The sequence below is a fragment of the Somniosus microcephalus genome, chromosome 21, assembly GCF_052327205.1.
Source record: "Somniosus microcephalus isolate GS21.2 chromosome 21, FLI_Smic_1.0, whole genome shotgun sequence".
Classification (NCBI taxonomy): Eukaryota; Metazoa; Chordata; class Chondrichthyes; order Squaliformes; family Somniosidae; genus Somniosus; species Somniosus microcephalus.
In genome coordinates this window covers 22,919,875-22,939,662 of record NC_141007.1, presented here as the reverse complement: position 1 = coordinate 22,939,662, position 19,788 = coordinate 22,919,875, and the positions used below count along the sequence as shown (strand labels likewise).

The following is a 19,788-nucleotide window of genomic DNA, read 5'->3' as shown; positions in this document are numbered from 1 at the left end:
TCAGTAGGAAGAAGGGGAAAATGAGCTTGGCATTGAGGTATGGGGCCGATGATATGCGTGGGTGATGGTCATGGACCAAATGCTCTTTTTTCACTCCTACTTTGCTCTGGTTTGCAATGCACAAAACTAAGTTTTAATACATTATGTTGCACTGTTCCTCTTTGGTGCATGGACAGACAAATGTGTGAATGTGGAGTGAGGGACCAGATGGAAATGGCGTGGACGTCTCTCTCACTATTTTTATCTCTGGTGATGGGCTTGCCACGGACATATATTGCAAGCCCACTAACTTCCACAACTACCTGGAGTATGCTTCTTCCCATTCCACATCTTGTAAAGACTCTATCCCATTCTCCCAGTTTTGCTGTCTCTGTTGAGTCTACTTTGATGACGCTACCTTCTGAACTAGAGCTTCTGAAATGTCCTCCTTTTTCCTCAGCTGAGGATTTCCCTTCTGTTGCAGTCAACAAGGACCTTGACTGGGCCTGTCCCATTTCCCATGCTTCAGCCTTGACCCCCCTCCCCTTGCTCTCACAACAGTGACAGAGCCCCCCTGGTCCTCTCCTTCCACGCTACTAGCTCCTGGTTATTTTCTGGCATTTGCCCCATCTAAGACATGATCCCACCACCAAACACATCTTCCACTTCCCTCTTCTCTTTGCTTTTCTGAGTGACCGTTCCCTCTGTGACACCCTGGATCACTCACCCCTACTTCAATCTGCTCTTCCCCTGGCACCTTTCTGTGTAAACACAGAAGATTCAACACCTTCCCATTTACCTCCTCCCACACAGTTGCCAGGGCCCCAAACACTCCTTCCATTTACGTGCACTTCCTCTAATCTGGTATACTGTATTCACTGCCCCTGGTGCGGTTTCCTCAACAATGGGGAGACCAAAGGCAGATTAGATGACTTTTGCCAAACACCTTAATTCATTCACAAGTGTGACCTGGAACTACCCGTGGCTCGCCTCTCCTCCCATTCCCTCTCTGACATTGACCTCGTACACTGTTCCAATGAAGCTCAACACAAGCTTCAGGAACAACATCTCATCTTTCTCCTAGGCACCCTACGACCCTCTGATCTGAACATTCAGTAACTTCCAAATTTAGCTCTATCCTCATTTTCACAGCCAACCCCCAGATTTTCCACCTTTTCCATCTCTCCTATTATTAAACACTATTCCATATCCAGTAATGGGAGCATCCATCGCTGATTTCCTCCCCTTTCCCTCCAAATGCAAGAATGCAGTAACCTGAAGGAGAAAATATTAGAAGGTGCAAGAAAAAGATATTTCGCAGGTCATTGGACCATTTGTAGTAGACAATAGTTCAACTCTTGTATCTCTCAGTGGTATAACTGAGTGGAGTTGGATATATTTCTTAAGGCTAAAGGGATCAAGGGGTATGGGGAGAAAGCAGGGACAGGGTACTGAATTTGGATGATCAGCCATGATCGCATTGAATGGCGGAGCAGGCTCGAGGGGCCGAATGGCTTACTCCTGCTCCTATCTTCTATGTTTCTATAAGAATGAAGCCATTTGAGGTATCATAGGTTGGGGGCTGGGAGGATGCTGGTGGGTAAAGGGCTTGAGATACCTATCACCTGGTAGGCATTTCTCCCTCTTTGTAGCTGCACAGCACTCCATACAGACTTGAGTAAAAAGAGTGAATGGTTTCAGCCATGACCAGAATGGACGGGGCTTTGGGTGAAGTGACTAAAATATTACCTTATCCCAAATGCCAGAAAATAGCTGGAAAGACACTATCCACTTAAATGCACATATCAGCTAAAAATGTGCACTAGCATGGGCTGTGCACTTAACATAGGAATAGGAGTAGGCCATTCAGCCGCTCGAGCTTGTTCTGCCAATCTATTATATCCTGGCTGATATGTAGCTCAACTCCAAACTACCACTGAAATCAATGGCAGCTCTTCAGTGAGTGGAATGTTACAGATGTGAGTGATGAGTAACCAGGTGCTTTTTATTGTATCCAGGGGATAAACAGATGTGTAAAGCAATGCTATGAATAGGTTTTAAATCAAGAAAAGTCAGGCAGCATTCCTTATTTTCTTGGGGGAAATAAAAAGAGCTGGATTTTTGGCAGGTGAAGTGGGAGTGGGAGCAGGGAGAGCCAAATATATTCCTTGTGAGAGGAATAGAATGGGAGTAGGAGTGAAGGTGACCAGAGAAACTCCCTGGGAGGGGAGTGGAGCGGGAGCAGGAGTGTCCAGAGGAGTGGAGTGTAAGCAAGGGTGGCCAAGAGCAGAGCAGGAGACCGAGTGGCTGGAGAGACTACTTCCTTATTTGGCAAGTCTACTAGGTAAAGCCAATTAAGTTTGTGCAGAAGAACCCTCAGTTCACTATCGAGAACTCAGTTTCCCTCTATCCTCCTGACTGAAGCACTATATTGAAACAGAAGAAAGACAGAAAGAAAGACAGAAAGAAAGAAAGAAAGAAAGAAAGAAAGAAAGAAAGACAGAAAGACAGACAGAAAGAAAGACACAAAGAAAGATAAAAAGATAAAAAGAAAGATAGAAAGTCAGACAGACAGGAAGGAAGACAGAAAGAAAGAAAGAAAGACACAGACAGACAGACAGACAGACACAGACAGCCAGGAAGGAAGGAAGGAAGACAGAAAGACAGAAAGAAAGAATTAAAGACAGAAAGAAAGACAGATAGACAGGAAGGAAGACAGGAAGGAAGGAAGACAGAAAGAAAGAAAGCACTAAAGACAATAAGAAAGACAGAGACAGGAAGGAAGGAAGACAAAGAAAGAAAGAAAGAAAGACAGAAGACAGAAAGACATACAGAAAGAAAGACAGACAGAAAACTTGCATTTATACAGCACCTTTCATGACCTGAGAACATCCCAAAGCGCCTTTACAGCCAATAACATACTTTTGAAGAAAGACAGCAGATGAAACAAGGGAGAGCAATGTTAGTCAAGTGAAATAAATCACCTGGCTTGCACAGACTTAACCCTTTAACGTGAAAGAAAAAGCACACACAAGGAACTGCATTTCAGATGTTAAACTATTCGAGTTTAAAGAATAATCTGAGTTTAAAGAGGCAATGACCTTTAAGTTAATCAGTACGCTCTTGAATTTAACATGGTCTACATTTAAAACTGGCAGTGTAGCAGTGACATCATTCATGCCATAAACAATTGTCTAGAAATATGGCGATTGATGGACTTCTCAGCAATGGAAGTGGGAGCAGGAGCAGGGACTGCCAGAGAGATGACTTGGGAGTGGATCTTACCGTGAGCTGTCGTGCGAGTTTATCAATATCTTGGTCAGACCCATCTTCAGCAATCAAACCAGATGAATTTGTGTTAAAAGGTATGAAATATTTTGGTTGCGTGCAACAATGGGCTGATGAAGTGAGAACATGGCACTTAACCAGAGTACTTAACACTGACCAATGAATTCGGATTCTGAAAAAAGACTGAATTTCACCAGTGTGCACTTCAGTGGTCTTCAGTGCACCTCCACTCTCTAATCCATTCTCTAATACACTCAATGGACAAAGAGGCAGCAGGACAGACAAAGAGCTCAGAGAACTTACCCGGCAACAACTATGAAAAAATCGAGACGGTTCCATGTGTCACCTAGGTAACATTTCGGGCCAAAGATGCCCAGCGCAATCATCTTGGCAATCATCTCCACAGCGAAGAATGCAAAGATGAAATCATCGAAACCCTGAAAGACAGAATTACCAGTCAGTATGTCATAGTCGAGTGGAGCCTGAGCAGGAGCAGTAGGATGTTGATGCCAACCGTTATAAAAGAGCTGACATTTATGGGACTGGATCTGAGAACCTGTCAGCGGGCAACCCAAAAAAAACCCAGACAGAGCAAAGTTATTTATGCTGTTTGGTAATGGCGCCACACTCAGCTATTCAGCCTGGAATCAGATTCATCTCCACTTATGTTCCATCTCCTTCACTGTTCAGTCCTGAATTAAACATTGAAGCCGCTGTCAATTTTTGTCTGGTGAGCAACTTGCTTGTCACAAAGTAGCAGTCACAGTGAAATGTGACTGTGTGATAGAAGGATCACAATCTCCTGAATATCGCTCAATCTAATAAAAAGTTGGAATGTCTGAGTATAGCACTGTAGGAACATAGGAACAGGAGGAGGCCATTCAGCCCCTCGAGCATGTTGCACCATTCAATCAGATCACGGCTGACGTGTATCTCAACTCCATATAGCCGCCTTGGTCCAATAACCTTTAATACCCTCGCCTTACAAAAATCTATCAATCTCAGTTTTCAAATTTTAAATTGACCCCCAGCCTCAACAGCTTTTTAGCGGAGGGAGTTTCAGGTGGGGTGTAAATTGGACGGTGTGTAAATCGGGGGTGGGGGGGGGGTTAAATTGGGCGGGTGTAAATCGGGGGTGGGGGGTAAATCAGGCAGGTGTAAATTGGGGGGGGGGAGGTGTAAATTGGGGTGTAAATCAGGGGGTGTAAATCGGGGGGTGTAAATTGGGGGTGGGGGGTAAATCAGGGGTGGGGGTAAATCGGGGGGGGTAAATCGGGGGGGGCGGGGGTGTAAATTGGGGGGTGTAAATCGTGGGGGGGGGTGTAAATCGGACGGGTGTAAATCGGACGGGTGTAAATCGGGGCGTAAATCGGGGGGTGTAAATCGGGCAGCCACCTAATCGCGTCCCTTTCCCATCAGGTGGGTTCGGTCAAAGTTACACCCTACAATATTTTGCAGTCGTCAAAGCTGCAGCACTTTTTAAATCTTGCTAGCGACGTCCACTGGCAGGACAACCGCACTGCACCAAACTTTAACTTTCTAATATACTCACAGGCTGTCCAATTTGGCGAGCTCGAACCTGACCGTCGGGTCTGATTGGAATGCCAAATGTCTGTTTGACGGTTCGATTTGCAAACACATATTCCCACAGGGATCACTGCGGCTGCCGGGAGGGCAACCTGTACTAAATCTAATAATAAAAAATATACATACTTCTTTTAATATGAATGCCCGTTCTCATCTCCTGCCATTCCCTGCATTGCGGTGATTGACAGGGTGAAGTGTGAACAGCATGGGGAATAAAAAAAGCAATCACTCTAAATTCAATTCGACAAACTTTCCATTTTAATGTTGCATAAGGTAAACTAATCTAAAAGAAGTGCAATTATTTGCTGAAGCTTTTAATGCTGAGGAGACTGTTGCTGATTTCAGCCTAGTTTCGCACCTGCCTTTAATGCTGAGGAGACTGAGGGGCAACAGATCACTTGTGTTAAAGAACCTATGTGAAGGTTGGGATTCACGCATCTGATTTCGGGTTGCCAAACCCTCTAGGATTGCCCTAGGAATCTCCAGGAATTAACACTTGGGAGAAAAATCATAGGGCCATTAAAAGGAAAATTATGTTGTTCCCCCCCCCCCCCATCTTCTTTGAATGTTTTTGTTTATTGGTTATAAAAGTATTGGATATGTGGGGGGAAATGGGCTGTTTGATTGGGCAGGGCAGTTGGAGGTGGGAAGTCATGTGTTGAACCCTCCAGGAATGCGACCAATCGGAGTTAGTAACCCTAACTAGGCTTCATAAACACTAGATAAGCAGATTTTGTTTTCCTTTTTAAAAAGCCCCTTTGTCTTTGAAAGGAATTCTTGCATTCTGGGTGGAATTCCACAGGCTCCAGGTGCCCTCTGATACCTGACCTAAGTGACCATTCTGCTGGTATGAGCTTTAACAAAGGCGTGAGAGACGAGCCTGATCCTACGCTCACTTAAGGTACACTTTACGCTAATCGGGAGTTGGCATTTTCCCTTCCGAGCACATGGACATCGAGAGGCCACTTGTAACATCCCTCCACAGTCACCCAGACTGAGATCAGGGAACTCAGCACAGACCAGGGGCTAAATCTGGGATCTTCCAGCTCTGCATGGCTTGGTTCCTTTAATTATGCGCATTTATCAGTAGGGTACATCATCAGCCAGGGCTCCCACTCCTGGTATTTGTTCAGTGACTGTTGGAGAATGTCTGTGTGTCACAGGTCAGGTGGCAACAGGCTGAAGCTCGGCCAAGATGCCCCGTAGAGGTTAAATAGCCGAGCAACGCTCGCCTCCTTTGCTCATACATAAAGAATGGACACTTGGGTGCGCTACCTACCTTTGTACATCAGTCTCGTCTTGTTTTGAAGACTATGGACTTGGAGGAGGGAGCTCAGGTCAACAGCAAGAAGATAGGGAGGAAATTAAAACCCCAAGGGCCCATATGGAGTTCAAAATGAGGGTGAATAGGAGGCAACATGTCAAATGATTACATCATGGAGGTAGTTATCAATCAGGACACTAACAGTATACCATCCAACATCTAGCACACACCATGTATGGTCCAGGGCTTTGACCTTAGTGAAACAAAGATTCTAGATAGGCTAAAGAGACGGAGAACTAATACATCCTGAAGGACAAATGAACTCCATCCAAGGGTAATTCAAAAGACAAGGGAGATCTGTGAAGCAGTGATGGTCGTTTTGAAGGAGTCAGTGACACTGGGGAGGTTCTGATAAACTGGAAATAAGCAAATGTAGTTCCTATTTTCAAGAAGGTGACAAAACAATACCTGGAAACTGCAGATCCATTGGGCAGGATTTTCATTGGGCCGTGGAGGCGGGATTGGAGGTGTGCAGGGGGTTAAAATTGCAAAAACTGGCGGGCGGGCCCAACCCCGCCTCCATGCAATTTTCAAACATTCGTGTCTGATGGTCCCGTCTCCGTCCCGCCTCCAAGAGGCGGGATAGGCCGTTAAGGTCCTTAACAAGCACTAAATTGCCTCTATAATGCCATTTTGAATGGCCATTGCGATTTTAACCCTTTTCCCACGTGAAATACGCCTGTTCTGAAACACGACGGTGAAACCTGGTGGGAGCACAATTGGATTGCTGACTATCAGCTGCAGGTCAACCATTAAAGAGGAGATTTGATCAGCCATCATTTGCAGGTGGCAGGACTTTGTAGTCTCAGGTCTGGGGGAACTTTTAGAATGCATAACCACAGCTGAGGAAGTTTGAGTCTGACACCCATTTCCAGTGTGACCTCCTGGGAAACCCCTCTCGCCACCTTCACTGAGCGCTTCCTCAACTGAGGCATATACCAGAAGCCTGGGAGCCATTTATTTCCTTCCCTTCTGGATATTAGATGAGGCCGAACAACAGCAGCAGCAACAGCAGCAGCAGCAACAGCAACAACAGGCACGCCAAGCTGCTGCTCACCCACCTGAAGATGCACAGGCCAGAAGGGGCCAGCGCACGGAAGCCCGTCAGCGCAGGAGATACCCCCCAAACAGGGTCTACAGATGCAGGGTCAGCTATTTCAACATGTCTGAGCAGCAGTGCCAAAGGTGGCTTCGACTTTCGCGAGAGGTAGTGGGTGACATCTGCGCAATGCTGCAACAAGACCTGCAGGCCAGAGGACCAGGTGGACAACCCTTACCAGTGGCCGTCAAAGTCACCACTGCACTCAACTTTTTTGCCTCAGGCTCATTCCAGGGATCAGCAGCAGACATCAGCGGCATCTCCCAGGCAGCCGCACACACTTGCATCATGCAGGTAACCGATGCCCTCTTTGCCCTCGTGCACAATCACATCCATTTCACCAAGGATCGAGCAAGTGTCAAGGCGCGTGCGGTTAGATTAGCTCATCTGGCAGGCTTTCCAAGGGTGCAGGGCGTCGTTGACTGCACACATGTGGCCCTTAAGGCACCCCATCGCAATCCAGGTATTTTTGTCAATCGCAAGGGCTTCCACTCCCTTAACGTTCAGCTGGTGTGTGACCACAAGAAGGAAATTTTGCATGTTTGTGCCAAGTACCCTGGCAGTTGCCATGACTCCTTCATACTGCGCCAGTCTAGTGTGCCTCCGCTATTCAGTCCGCCAGACCAACTTAATGGATGACTACTTGGAGACAAGGGCTATTCCGAGGACGTGGCTAATGACACCGTTGAGGAGACCATCCAACGAAGCTGAGGAGAGCTACAACTCCAGCCACATGTCGACCAGAGCCATAATCGAGCAAACCATCGGTTTGCTGAAGATGTGCTTCAGATGCCTGGATAGATCAGGTGGAGCCCTGCAGTACTCAGCAGCCAGGGTCTCCAGAATCGTCGTGGTTTGCTGTGCACTTCACAACATGGCACAGCGTCGTGGCTTGCAGATTCCTGAGGACCAAGTGGCTCCTCACATATCCTCCTCAGATGAGGAGGAGGAAGAGGAGGAGGAGAGCGAAAATGAACATCCTGCAGAGGCCCATCAACCAGCGGTAGCAGTACATGAGAACACAGCTGCCCGGGATGCAAGGAACGCACTCATCTTGGCCAGATTTGCTTAGCCTAGCCACTCAAGCACTTTTGCCTCTCATCTTCTTACCTGAGCATCGACAATGGCCACGAACCAGCTGATTCCTAGCAATTTGACCACCATACTGACAATTGCAAGGAATCCTAAGCCCTCAATGTGGAAGTCCCATTCGTGAAATGACACACGCCACAACTACAGCAGTAGCCATCAGATTTTTTCTGTACATGATTCATATGATGGCTTTTTGCACAAAAAACATCAAATTTCACCCAAGTGACTACCCTTGTGACTATTTGTGCAGTATCTTTCTCTTACGCATGCTCCTACGTGGTGCTTCCCCTGTGGCTTCAGCAGATGTGGAGGCCCCTTGCTCAGTTTCTTGCTGCTCCTATCGCGACACCTTTGGCGGGCGTCCTCTGGGATGGTGAACCTGTGAGGGCTCATCAACAGTCTGCTGTTCCTGCGGCTGTGCACGAGTTGAGACGCCGATCTCAGTTGGTTGTGGACTCTGGTGGGGCTCTGACTGAGGGCTCTGCAGTGGCATGGAAGTATGAGCGCTTGGAGAGGAGCCCCCACTTCCTTGATGTCTGCCACCAACTTCCCTCAAATGGGTCAGGTCCCCCTCAAAGCTTGCAGGTGGCTTGAGAGCACCTTGCTGCACATCAGGGGGGCCATGGGGACCCGTATCTGCACTGGCAGTCCTACTCAGAGGGACTGCCATGAAGGTCTGGTTTCTCTGTTCAATAGCTGACCATCGCTCCTCCAGAGATGTCAGTCTATTCTGAACACTCACCATGTTTTCAACACTCTGGTGACTTAGCACCTCCATGGAGGTTGCCATCCTTTCCATGTTGATGCGTTCATGCGCCAATGACTCCACAAAGGCTCTGCTCATGTTAGAAACATAGAAACATAGAAGATAGGAGCAGGAGTAGGCCATTCGGCCCTTCGAGCCTGCTCCGCCATTCAATGCGATCATGGCTGATCATCCAAATTCAGTACCCTGTCCCTGCCTTTTCCCCATATCCCTTGATCCCTTCAGCCTCAAGAAACATATCCAACTCTTTCTTGAATATATTTAATGAACTGGCCTCCACCGCCCTCTGTGGCAGAGAATTCCACAGGTTCACCACTCTCTGGGTGAAGAAATTCCTCCTCATTTCAGTCCTAAATGGCTTACCCCTTATCCTTAGACTATGACCCCTGGTTCTGGACTCCCCAGCCATCAGAAACATCGTTCCTGCATCTAGTCTGGCCAGACCTGACAGAATTTTATAGGTTTCGATGAGATCCCCTCTCAATCTTCTAAACTCCAGTGAGTATAAGCCCAATCGACACAATCTCTCCTCATACGTCATTCCTGCCATCCCAGGTATCAGCCTGGTGAATCTTCGCTGCATTCCCTCCATGGCAAGAACGTCCTTCCTCAGGTAAGGTGACCAAAACTGCACACAATACTCAAGGTGCGGTCTCACCAAGGCCCTGTACAACTGTAGCAAGACATCCTTGTTCCTGTACTCGAACCCTCTTGCTACGAAGGCCAACATACCATTTGCCTTCTTAACCGCCTGCTGCACCTGCATGCTTACCTTCAGCGACTGGTGCACAAGGACACCCAGGTCTCTTTGCACTTCCCCTTCTCCCAATCTATTGCCATTCAAATAATAATCTGCCTTCCTGTTTTTGCCACCAAAGTGGATAACCTCACATTTATCCACATTATAGTGCATTTGCCATGTTTCTGCCCAATCACCCAACCTGTCCAAATCGTACTGGAGTTTCCCGACATCCTCCTCGCAGCTTACCCTCCCGCCCAGCTTTGTGTCGTCTGCAAATTTGGAGATATTACATCCAATTCCCTCGTCCAGATCATTAATATATATTGTGAACAGCTGGGGTCCTAGGACCGATCCTTGCGGTACCTCACTAGTCACTGCCTGCCACTCGGAAAATGACCCGTTTATTCCAACTCTTTGCTTTCTGTCCGCCAACCAGTTCTCTATCCAAGTCAATACCTTGCCCCCAATCCCATGTGCCTTAATTTTGCACGCTAATCTCTTGTGTGGGACCTTATCGAAAGCCTTCTGAAAGTCCAAATACACCACATCCACTGGTTCTCCCTTATCTATTTTACCAGTTACATCCTCAAAAAATTCCAGTAGATTAGTCAAGCATGATTTACCTTTTGTAAATCCATGTTGACTTTGTCCGATCCTGTCACTGCTTTCCAAGTGCTCTGCTATTACATCTTTTATAATAGACTCTAGCATTTTCCCCACTACCGATGTCAGGCTTACCGGTCTATAATTCCCCGCTTTTTCTCTACCACCTTTTTTGAATAGTGGGGTAACATTAGCTACCCTCCAATCCATGGGTACCGTTCCAGAGTCTATCGAGTTCTGGAAGATGATCAGTAATGCATCTACTATCTCTAGGGCCACTTCCTTAAATACCCTGGGATGTAGACCATCAGGCCCTGGGGATTTATCGGCCTTCAGTCCCATCAATTTTCCTAACACCATTTTCCTACAAATACTGATTTCTTTCAGTTCCTCGCTTTCATCAGACCCTATGTTCCCCGGCATCTCTGGGAGGTTATTTGTGTCCTCCTTTGTGAAGACAGAACCAAAGTATGCATTTAGTTGGTCTGCCATTTCCTTGTTTCCCATTATAAATCCCCCTGATTCTGACTGTAAGGGACCTATGCTTGACTTCACTAATCTTTTTCTCTTCACATATCTATAAAAGCTTTTACAATCGGTTTTTATGTTCCCTGCTAGCTAACTCTCATATTCTATTTTCCCTTTCTTAATTAATCCCTTTGTCCTCCTTTGTTGAATCCTAAACTGCTCTCAACCCTCAGGATTATTGCTTTTTCTACCCAATTTATATGTCCTCTCCTTGGATCTTATGCTATCCCTAATTTCCCTTGTTAGCCACGGTTGAGTCACCTTTTTTGTTTTATTTTTACGCCAAACTGGGATGAACAAATTCTGTAGCTCATCCATTCGGTCTTTGAATGTTTGCCATTGCCTATCCACTGTCAACCCTTTGAGCGCCATTCCCCACTCAATCCTACCCAACTCCCTCCTCAGACCATCGTAGTTTCCTTTATTTAAATTGAGGACCCTTGTCTGAGTCAACTACTTCATTCTCCATCTTAATGAAGAATTCGATCATATTATGATCGCTCCGACCCAAGGGGCCTCGTACAACAAGATTGCTAATTAATCCTTTCTCGTTGCATAGTACCCAGTCTAAGATGGCCTGATCTCTGGTTGGTCCCTCGGCATATTGGTCCAGCAAACCATCCCGTAAACACTCCAGGAATTCCTCCTCCACAGTATTGTTACTAATTTGGTTGGCCCAATCTATATGTAGGTTAAAGTCACCCATGATGACTGCTGTGCCCTTATTGCACGCTTCTTTAATTTCCCTTTTAATGCCATCCCCAACCTCCACCTTACTGTTTGGAGGTCTATATACCACTCCCACTAATGTTTTTTTCCCCTTAGTATTTCTCAATTCTACCCATACAGATTCCACATCATCAGAGCTAATATCCTTCATTACAATTGTGTTAATCCCTTCTTTAACCAGTAATGCTACCCCACCTCCCTTTCCTTTTTGCCTATCTTTCCTGAATATCGAATACCCCTGGATGTTGAGTTCCCAGTCTTGGCCATCCTTGAGCCACGTTTCTGTAATCCCAACCAAATCGTATTTGTTTACCTCTATTTGCACAGCCAATTCATCCACCTTATTACAAATGCTCCTCGCATTAAGACACAAAGCCTTCAGGCTTGTTTTTTTAATGCTCTTAGACCTATTAGAATTATTATTTACTGTGGCCACGTTTGATTTAAACCGTTGATTTCTCTGACTGCCACTTTTGTTTTTCTCCTTCCTATCTTTTGCTTTTATCCCTGTTTTCCTTTCCTCTGTCTCCCTGCTCAGGTTCCCAACCCCCTGCCATTTTAGTTTAAACCCCCCCGAACAGTGGTAGCAAACCTCCCCGCAAGGATATTTGTCCCGCTCTGGTTCAGGTGCAACCCGTCCGACTTGTACAAGTCCCACCTTTCCCAGAAGCAGGCCCAGTGATTCAGGAAACTAAAGCCCTCCCTCCTGCACCAACTCTTTAGCCACGCATTCATCTGCTCTATCCTCCTATTCCTATACTCACTAGCACGTGGCACCGGGAGTAATCCAGAGATTACAACCTTTGAGGTCCTGCTCTTTAATCTGCTACCTAGCTCCCTAAATTCTTGTTGCAGGACCTCATCCCTCTTCCTACCTATGTCGTTGGTCCCAATGTGAACCACGACTTCTGCCTGTTCACCCTCCCCCTTCAGAATGCCCTGCAGCCGTTCAGTGACTCCTCCATTCGGTCCACACTCGCAGCGACCCTGGAGGCAAAACCTACCAGAGACTCCTGCATCTTTTCCTGGAGTGCCATCACCGCTGATACTGTGGATGGACCCAGTGGTAGAGGGTCGACATGCAGCTGAGCCGAGCAGGCAGAGTCCAGTGCCCTCCGACTATGACTCTCCACTGCTGTCCCTGTCTCCACAATCTGCTGATGCTCACTTGTGAGCTGTAATACACCAGGTGACAACACTATTCTATGTCCCGAAGGTCCCACCGAGGTGTGACCTGCGCTGGTGCTGGGTGCGCTGAATTCTGCTGCCGCTGTGCCCTCAGAGATTGCAGCTTCCTCTGAGGAGTCTGGAGGCTCAGCCTGTTCCTCCTGGCTAGTGGGGACGGGTGCTTGCGATGGTCCTGTGGGGGAGTAAAGGAAAGAGTCAGAGATGTGATGCCAAGGTTACATGCACATTGCATATTGCAGATGATCATTAGTCCATCTGTTAGAGCTTCCGAAACATTATCAGCGACTCATACAATGTCAATGAGAGAGATGGAAAACTATTCTGTCACCAGCTTGGTGTGATGCACCCGTCTGTCCATCCCCCACATGCGCGTCGTCCTCCACTCCTGCGATCTCCGGGACCGCCTCCTCCCAGGGGGTGAGGTGGGCTACTGATGGTGGCCCTCCTCCTGTCCTCGCTCATTCTCTTTTATTGTGAGCTCTCTTTTTCTGCAATGAGGGAGACAAGTGGAGGCTGAGTGCGAATGAAGGAGTGAGTGTAGAGAATCCATAGCATAGATGCTTAGAAGGAGACAAAGATGGAGTGAGGTGGCAAGACCAAGGGCCCTCCCTGTGTGTTGTCAGTATTTTTCATAGCATCAGTGATAGGGAGTGTGAGGGCTGCATAGTCGAATAGTTAGGTGAATGTGACCATAGAGAGAGAGGGAATGGGTAAGGGTGCATGGATGTCAGTGTCAAGTGGGATGTGGAGGTGAGTGTTGGTGAGGAAACGCAATGGGGATCAGATTGAGAGTGATGGGAAATTCATACTCACTTTTCCAGTGTGCTGAAGGTCATGAAATCTCTTCTTGCACTGTATCCAGGTTCTGCGGGTAGCCAATAAGGAGTTGACCTCCTCTGCCACTTGCAGCCACGCAGCCTTTGTCTGCTGGGGAGGCATCTTCCTCCCTGATGAAGGGAAGAGCACCTCCTTGTGAGCTCTTGCTCCCTCCACTAAAGCCTGCAGGGCAACGTCGTCGAAATGGGGTGCAGACCTCAGTCTTTCTCTGGCCATTCTGCTTCCAGCTCAGTGTATCAGCAAATGCCAAAAGGTTGGCAGTCTGCAGAAGAAGCAAGGCTTGTTGCAGACCTTAAATGCAGCAGCAATGATGACGTCATCGGCGGCGACTTTCAGACTGGAGAAATTCATTTGCCACGGGTTCCCACACGCTGGAACTCAATTGGGCAATTTAGTTAAAATAGCATCAACCTCCCACATCGAATTAGATTCGTGTGGATAACACGAAATGCGGATTACACGACACCAACCCGCACCTGAATGAAAATCCAGCCCATTATCGTAGCCTCAATAATTCAAAAACAAATAAACTAATAATCAAAAGCAAAATAGTACAACAAACTCAAACTTTTTGAGAGGGTCACAGCCTAAGTTACTGGTAGAAAGCATTATCTCATCAGATTTCTAAAAGACACCACATGAAAGAGTCCTTTGCAAACCAAGCTCAGTGTGTGTCAACAGTAACATTGGCACTGATATGGTTTTAGTGACTAGCCAAAGAGAATGAAGTAGAGGGTAATAATAAGGGGAGCTCGGCTGAAATGAGGGGAGGTGCTGAGTGTGGTGCCGAACAACAACTTGTATTTATATAGCGTCTTTAACATAGTAAAACATCCCAAGGCGCTTATCAGGAGTATTATAAAACAAAAATTTTGACACCGAGACACATAAGGAGAAGTTTGGGCAGGTGACCAAAAGTTTGGTTAAAGAGATAGGTTTTAAGGAGCGTCTTAAAGGAGGAAAGAGAGGTAGAGAGGTTTAGGCAGGGAATTCCAGAGCTTAGGGCCCAGGCAACAGAAGGCACGGCCACCAATGGTTGAGCAATTATAATCAGGGATGCGCAAGAGGGCAGAATTAGAGGAGCGCAGATATCTCAGGGGGTTGTGGGGCTGGAGGTGATTACAGAGATAGGGAGGAACGAGGCCATGGAGGGATTTGAAGACAAGGATGATAATTTGAAATCTAGGCGTTGCTTAACCAGGAGCCAATGTAAGTCAACGAGCACAGGGGAGATGGGCGAACAGGACTTGGTGCATGTTACGACACGGGCAGCAGAGTTTTGGATGACCTCAAGTTTACGTAGGGTAGAACGTGGGAGGCCAGCCAGGAGTGCATTGGAATAGTCAAGTCTAGAGGTAACAAAGGCATGCATGAGGGTTTCAGAAGCGGATGAGCTGAGGCAAGGGTGGAGACAGGCGATGTTACAGAGGTGGAAATAGGTAGTCTTAGTTATGCCTCGGATATGTGGTCGGAAACTCATTTCAGGGTCAACTATGACACCAAGGTTGTGAACAGTGTGGTTCAGCCTCAGACAGATGTTAGGGAGAGGGATGGAGTCAGTGGCTAGGGAAGGGAGTTTGTGGCGGGGACCGAAAACAATGGCTTCAGTCTTCACACTATTTAATGGGAGAAAATTTCTGCTCATCCAGAACTGGATGTCGGACAAGCAGTGTGTCAATTTAGAGACAGTAGAGGGGTCGAGAGAAGAGGTAGTGAGGAAACTGACGCTGTGTTTTTGGATGATGTCTCCAAGGGGCAACATGTAGATGAGAAATAGGAGGGGGCCAAGGATAGATCCTTGGGGGACACCAGGGGTAACGATGCGGGAACGGGAAGAAAAGCCATTGCAGGTGATTCTGTGGCTACGATTAGAGAGATAAGAATGGAACCAGGCGAGTGCAGCCCCACCCAGCTGGACGACGGTGGAGAGGCTTTGGAAAAGGATGGTGTGGTCAACCGTGTCAAAGGCTACAGACAAGTCAAGAAGGACGAGGAGGGACAGTTTACCTTCGCCAGTCACAAAGGATGTCATTTGTGACTTTGATGAGAGCCGTTTTGGTACTGTGGCAGCGGCGGAAACCTGATTGGAGGGATTCAAACATGGAGTTGTGGGAAAGATGGGCACGGACTTGGGAGGCGACAACATGTTCAAGGACTTTGGCGAGGAAAGGGAGGTTGGAGATGGGGCAATAGTTTGCAAGGACGGAGGGGTCAAGGGTTGGGTTTTTGAGGAGAGGGGTGATGACGGCAGATTTGAGGGAGAAGGGGACAGTACCTGAGAGGAGAGAACCGTTAACAATGTCAGCTAACATGGGAGCCAGAAAAGGGAGTTGGGTGGTCAGCAGTTTGGTGGGAATAGAGTCGAGGGAGCAGGAAGTGGGTCTCATGGACAAGATGAGCGTGGAGAGTCAATATGGGGTCAATATGGCGACCTGTCCTGTTGCTGATATATATAAAAATGACCCGGTATCACAGTTTCAGTGCGAGGTAATCAAACGCAGAGATAAGCCAAGCCGAGGTCTTGGATTTTCACCTGAGCTGAGTGGCAAAATGCAGTTCAACCTGGACAAATGCAGGATACAACACACAGGAAGTGAAAACAGGAACCCGTGTACTGCACGCACGGGATAAAGTTGTCAAAGGAAAATATGAGAGATTTGCGGATGTTAGCTGACTTCATCTTTTTCTATTGACTACTATGATCAATGTTTCTCTGAACTTTCCTCTCTTGCCATCCTACACTCTCCTCCTCCCAACATCCCCACTTTTCATTTGAAATTAAAATTCAATGCAGAGCCTCCCACTCTGACTCATTCTTTCCCAGGACCTCAACACTGTAGCATTCCTGACTGACCTTAGCCATCGTCACTTCCTCCTACAATCTGCAACCAGTTGAAACCACACTTGGTGTCGCTTAGTCGGCCCTTCCTGATGCACCACATTTCCTTGCTGGTGGTGTCCTACACTGAGTATTGGCTCTTCCCCCCAGCTTTGCAATAAACAATGTGGGGAAAATTGTTTGTGATAACCAGGCATGTGGCATAATACGGACATTAGTGCAGTTGTATTCTCCTTTAAAGGTCTTTGTCACTGTCTGGTTACCCATTAGTTTTAACATGTTTGAGGAGACATATCTGATGTATGTAGATCTGAACTTATACTACTTATGTACAGACATTAACAGACAATCTGTATGCTAATATGCACAAAATGAAAACATAATGGCTTTCAAATACTTCATGGCTGCTTAACCTTTGAAGGGATGTACAAGACTTTCAAAAGAGCTTTTCCAATTTATGTCAAAACTGTCTCTGATGAGAACATTCTATTGACTGTTAATCTCATGGTTTGCATTTCAAATGTAACTCTCTTTAAAATTCTGAAACACCAGTGCCTATATTTTTCTGTAATGGAAAAAAAAGTTTCTTTAGCCTACCCCGACTCATCGCCCCCTCCCCGCCTTATATTTATGGCCATAAATTAAAATGGCAGCTGGTGGCCATTTGGCTCTCTTACCCGGAATGAGATGTGAATTCATTTTTGTCATTTTGCCTTGCCTGGCGAAAGGTCATGGACCTGAGACGTTGACTCTGTTTCTCGCTCCACAGATGCTGCCGGACCTGCTGAGTGTTTCCCAGCATTTGCTGTTTTTATTTCAGATTTCCGCAGTATTTTGTTTTTTATTTTTTATTTTAATGAAATCATTAGTGTTACTAGCCAAATATTGCCCAATCAGGACATAATCTGGCAGTTCCACACTTCTCAAGCTGCTAATGAGCTGCTTACCTATTAGAAACCACCCTCACCAAATTATGGTAACTCAGCTCTGCAGTGGGAAAAACTGATACTTAGAGCGTCAGGGTGCAATATTGGTGCGGAAGGCGTAAATTAGTAAAATATAGTTTTATTACTGCCAATCTGGTTCCTTATTTTCTGCTCCCATTGTGTAGGTTGAAACTTTGGCCGAGAAATTCGGGTCTCCATGGGTGAGTACGCACGGGGTACTCACCCGTAGGCCCAATGGAAGTGCCGGTTTCCTGCATGCACTGTGCATGCGCGGGAAACCGGCACTTCCGTTCCCCTGAACAAAGGGGCTCAGAGGTCGAATGCGTGCGCGGGGGAGGCTGCGCGTGCGCATCAAACTTAGTTTTTTTTTGTTTTTTTTACAGGTTTTCCCGTGAGGGTAAGTCTCCAGAATTTAGAAATGTAAAAAGCAGGCATAAGGCCTGCTTTTTACAAGGTAAGTGGTGAATTAATTAAAATTAAAACATTTTTTCCACAGGTTTATTATTTTTAAATACTTTAAAGCAAGGTAAGTTTATTTTTAGCCCCGTTAGAATATAAAATTATTTTTTTCAAAAATTTAAATTATTGTTTAAAATAGTTATTTCATGTAATTTATAGTTTATTTAAAAAATGTGATGTTTTTTAAAATTTATTTAAAGGTTTAGTGCTATTTTGGGGCCGTAGTATTTATAAGTCTTGACAGCACTTCCTGTCAAGACTTATGAATGGAGCATTCCCTGCTACGATTGGCTGCCCATGGCCCACGTGATCCCAGGGGACGCTTCGAACTAACTGCGCCCCTGGGATAGGCAAGCACTGCGCGCCGGCAGCTGGACCAGTCCCCGGATCGGAATTCCACGCGGGCCCATAGCACAATGGCTGGCGCACTAGGTAAGTGCAGGTCGGGGGCTTGCACCCGCGGGAAGCTCCCGACCCGAATTTCTGGGCCAGTGTCTTTCACGTGTAGCCAACACGTGCTAATGACGTTAAAGGAGAACTGCTGTCTTATTAAGGTTTCTATGGTAGATGCAGCCCTGGAATAGTCTGTACTGAAGCTCTGTCACACAGCCCCCATCAGGCCAGAGGCTGGATCCACTGAGCTCTGAACTTCGAGCATGAGCTCCGATTTACTTATTTGGGAGGGAGGAGGGATATAGCGGAGTTGCGACTGCCCAACATGCATCTCACAGATAGCGGGGGAGACTTGGGTCCCATTAGCCTGGGCTCGATTTGAACTCAGATCATAGAATCATAGAAAGTTACTACACAGAAGGAGGTCATTTCGGCCCATTGTGTCCACGCCGGCCAACAAAGAGCTATCCAGCCTAATCCCACTTCCCAGCTCTTGGTCCGTAGCCCTGCAGGTTAGAGTATCCCAAGTGCACATCCAAGTACTTTTTAAATGTGGTTAAGGTTCCTGCCTCTACCACCCTTTCAGGCAGTGAGTTCCAGGCCCCCCACAACCCTCTGGGTGAATCTCTAGATCTCAGAGATCTTGCCAACCCACCAACCCCACCCATAATCAACAGTTGTACGTGAAAGATAAATGAGGAGAGCTCACCTGCAGAATCTTGCAGCGTTCCGAATTACAGTGGTTGTCTTTGCAGGGCTGGAACATCCCAAGGGTGACGCAGTTCAGCAAGATGACCAACATGCTCATCCGTTCAAACCACGTAAGAGAGAGAGGGGAGTTAAGGAAAATTCCAGAAATGGACACAGCAGCAAATTATCACACAACGAAACTGCGACAGCAAGAAAGTCGCGCACTATGACAGACACACACATAAAAAAAAGGGGTTAGGGAAATGATTCATTGATGGACAGAACTCACCCGGCGGGATACTGATGGGATCGGATGAGCCGCCTGTTTGACACCCCAGTCCCGAACTGTGCAGTCAATTTGACCGGGTGTGAAACTGATCCGATCCTGTCAGTTTGCTGCCAGGTGGGTCAGGAGGAAATGACCCCCATAAATCTAGGTTTCAGTGCAGCACTCTCCTATATTCCTAGAGGATACATCACATTCAAGGATTTGGATTCCACAGTTACTGCGAATTAATGCTTCAAAGGAGGAATTAAACTTGTATCAAAACACTTTAACACGCATTATATTCACACTGGGAGTGGAGAGGTTTTCTTTGAACATAATTCTTTTTATTGCCATGTTTCCCTCGGGTTTCTCCCCTTGTCTTCTGAAGGTGCTGACTCTCGCTGGAGCACAAGTGCGTGGCTCTTCAGAG

General features: G+C 46.8%; 1 protein-coding gene across 1 annotated transcript in view; it reads right to left on the bottom strand.

Moving 5' to 3' along the window:
- The window catches only part of cacna1g (calcium channel, voltage-dependent, T type, alpha 1G subunit), a 372,735-nt gene extending 353,487 nt beyond the window's left edge, over positions 1 to 19,248 (bottom strand). Inside the window, exons 1-2 of the mRNA XM_085963330.1 lie at positions 19,110 to 19,248; positions 3,571 to 3,704 (exon numbers count right to left, since the gene is read on the bottom strand). Coding sequence (XP_085819456.1) covers positions 3,571 to 3,704; positions 19,110 to 19,208 — 233 coding nt within the window. The 5' untranslated portion in view covers positions 19,209 to 19,248. The remainder of the gene's footprint in view (positions 1 to 3,570; positions 3,705 to 19,109) is intronic.
- Between the last annotated feature and the right edge of the window lie 540 nt (positions 19,249 to 19,788).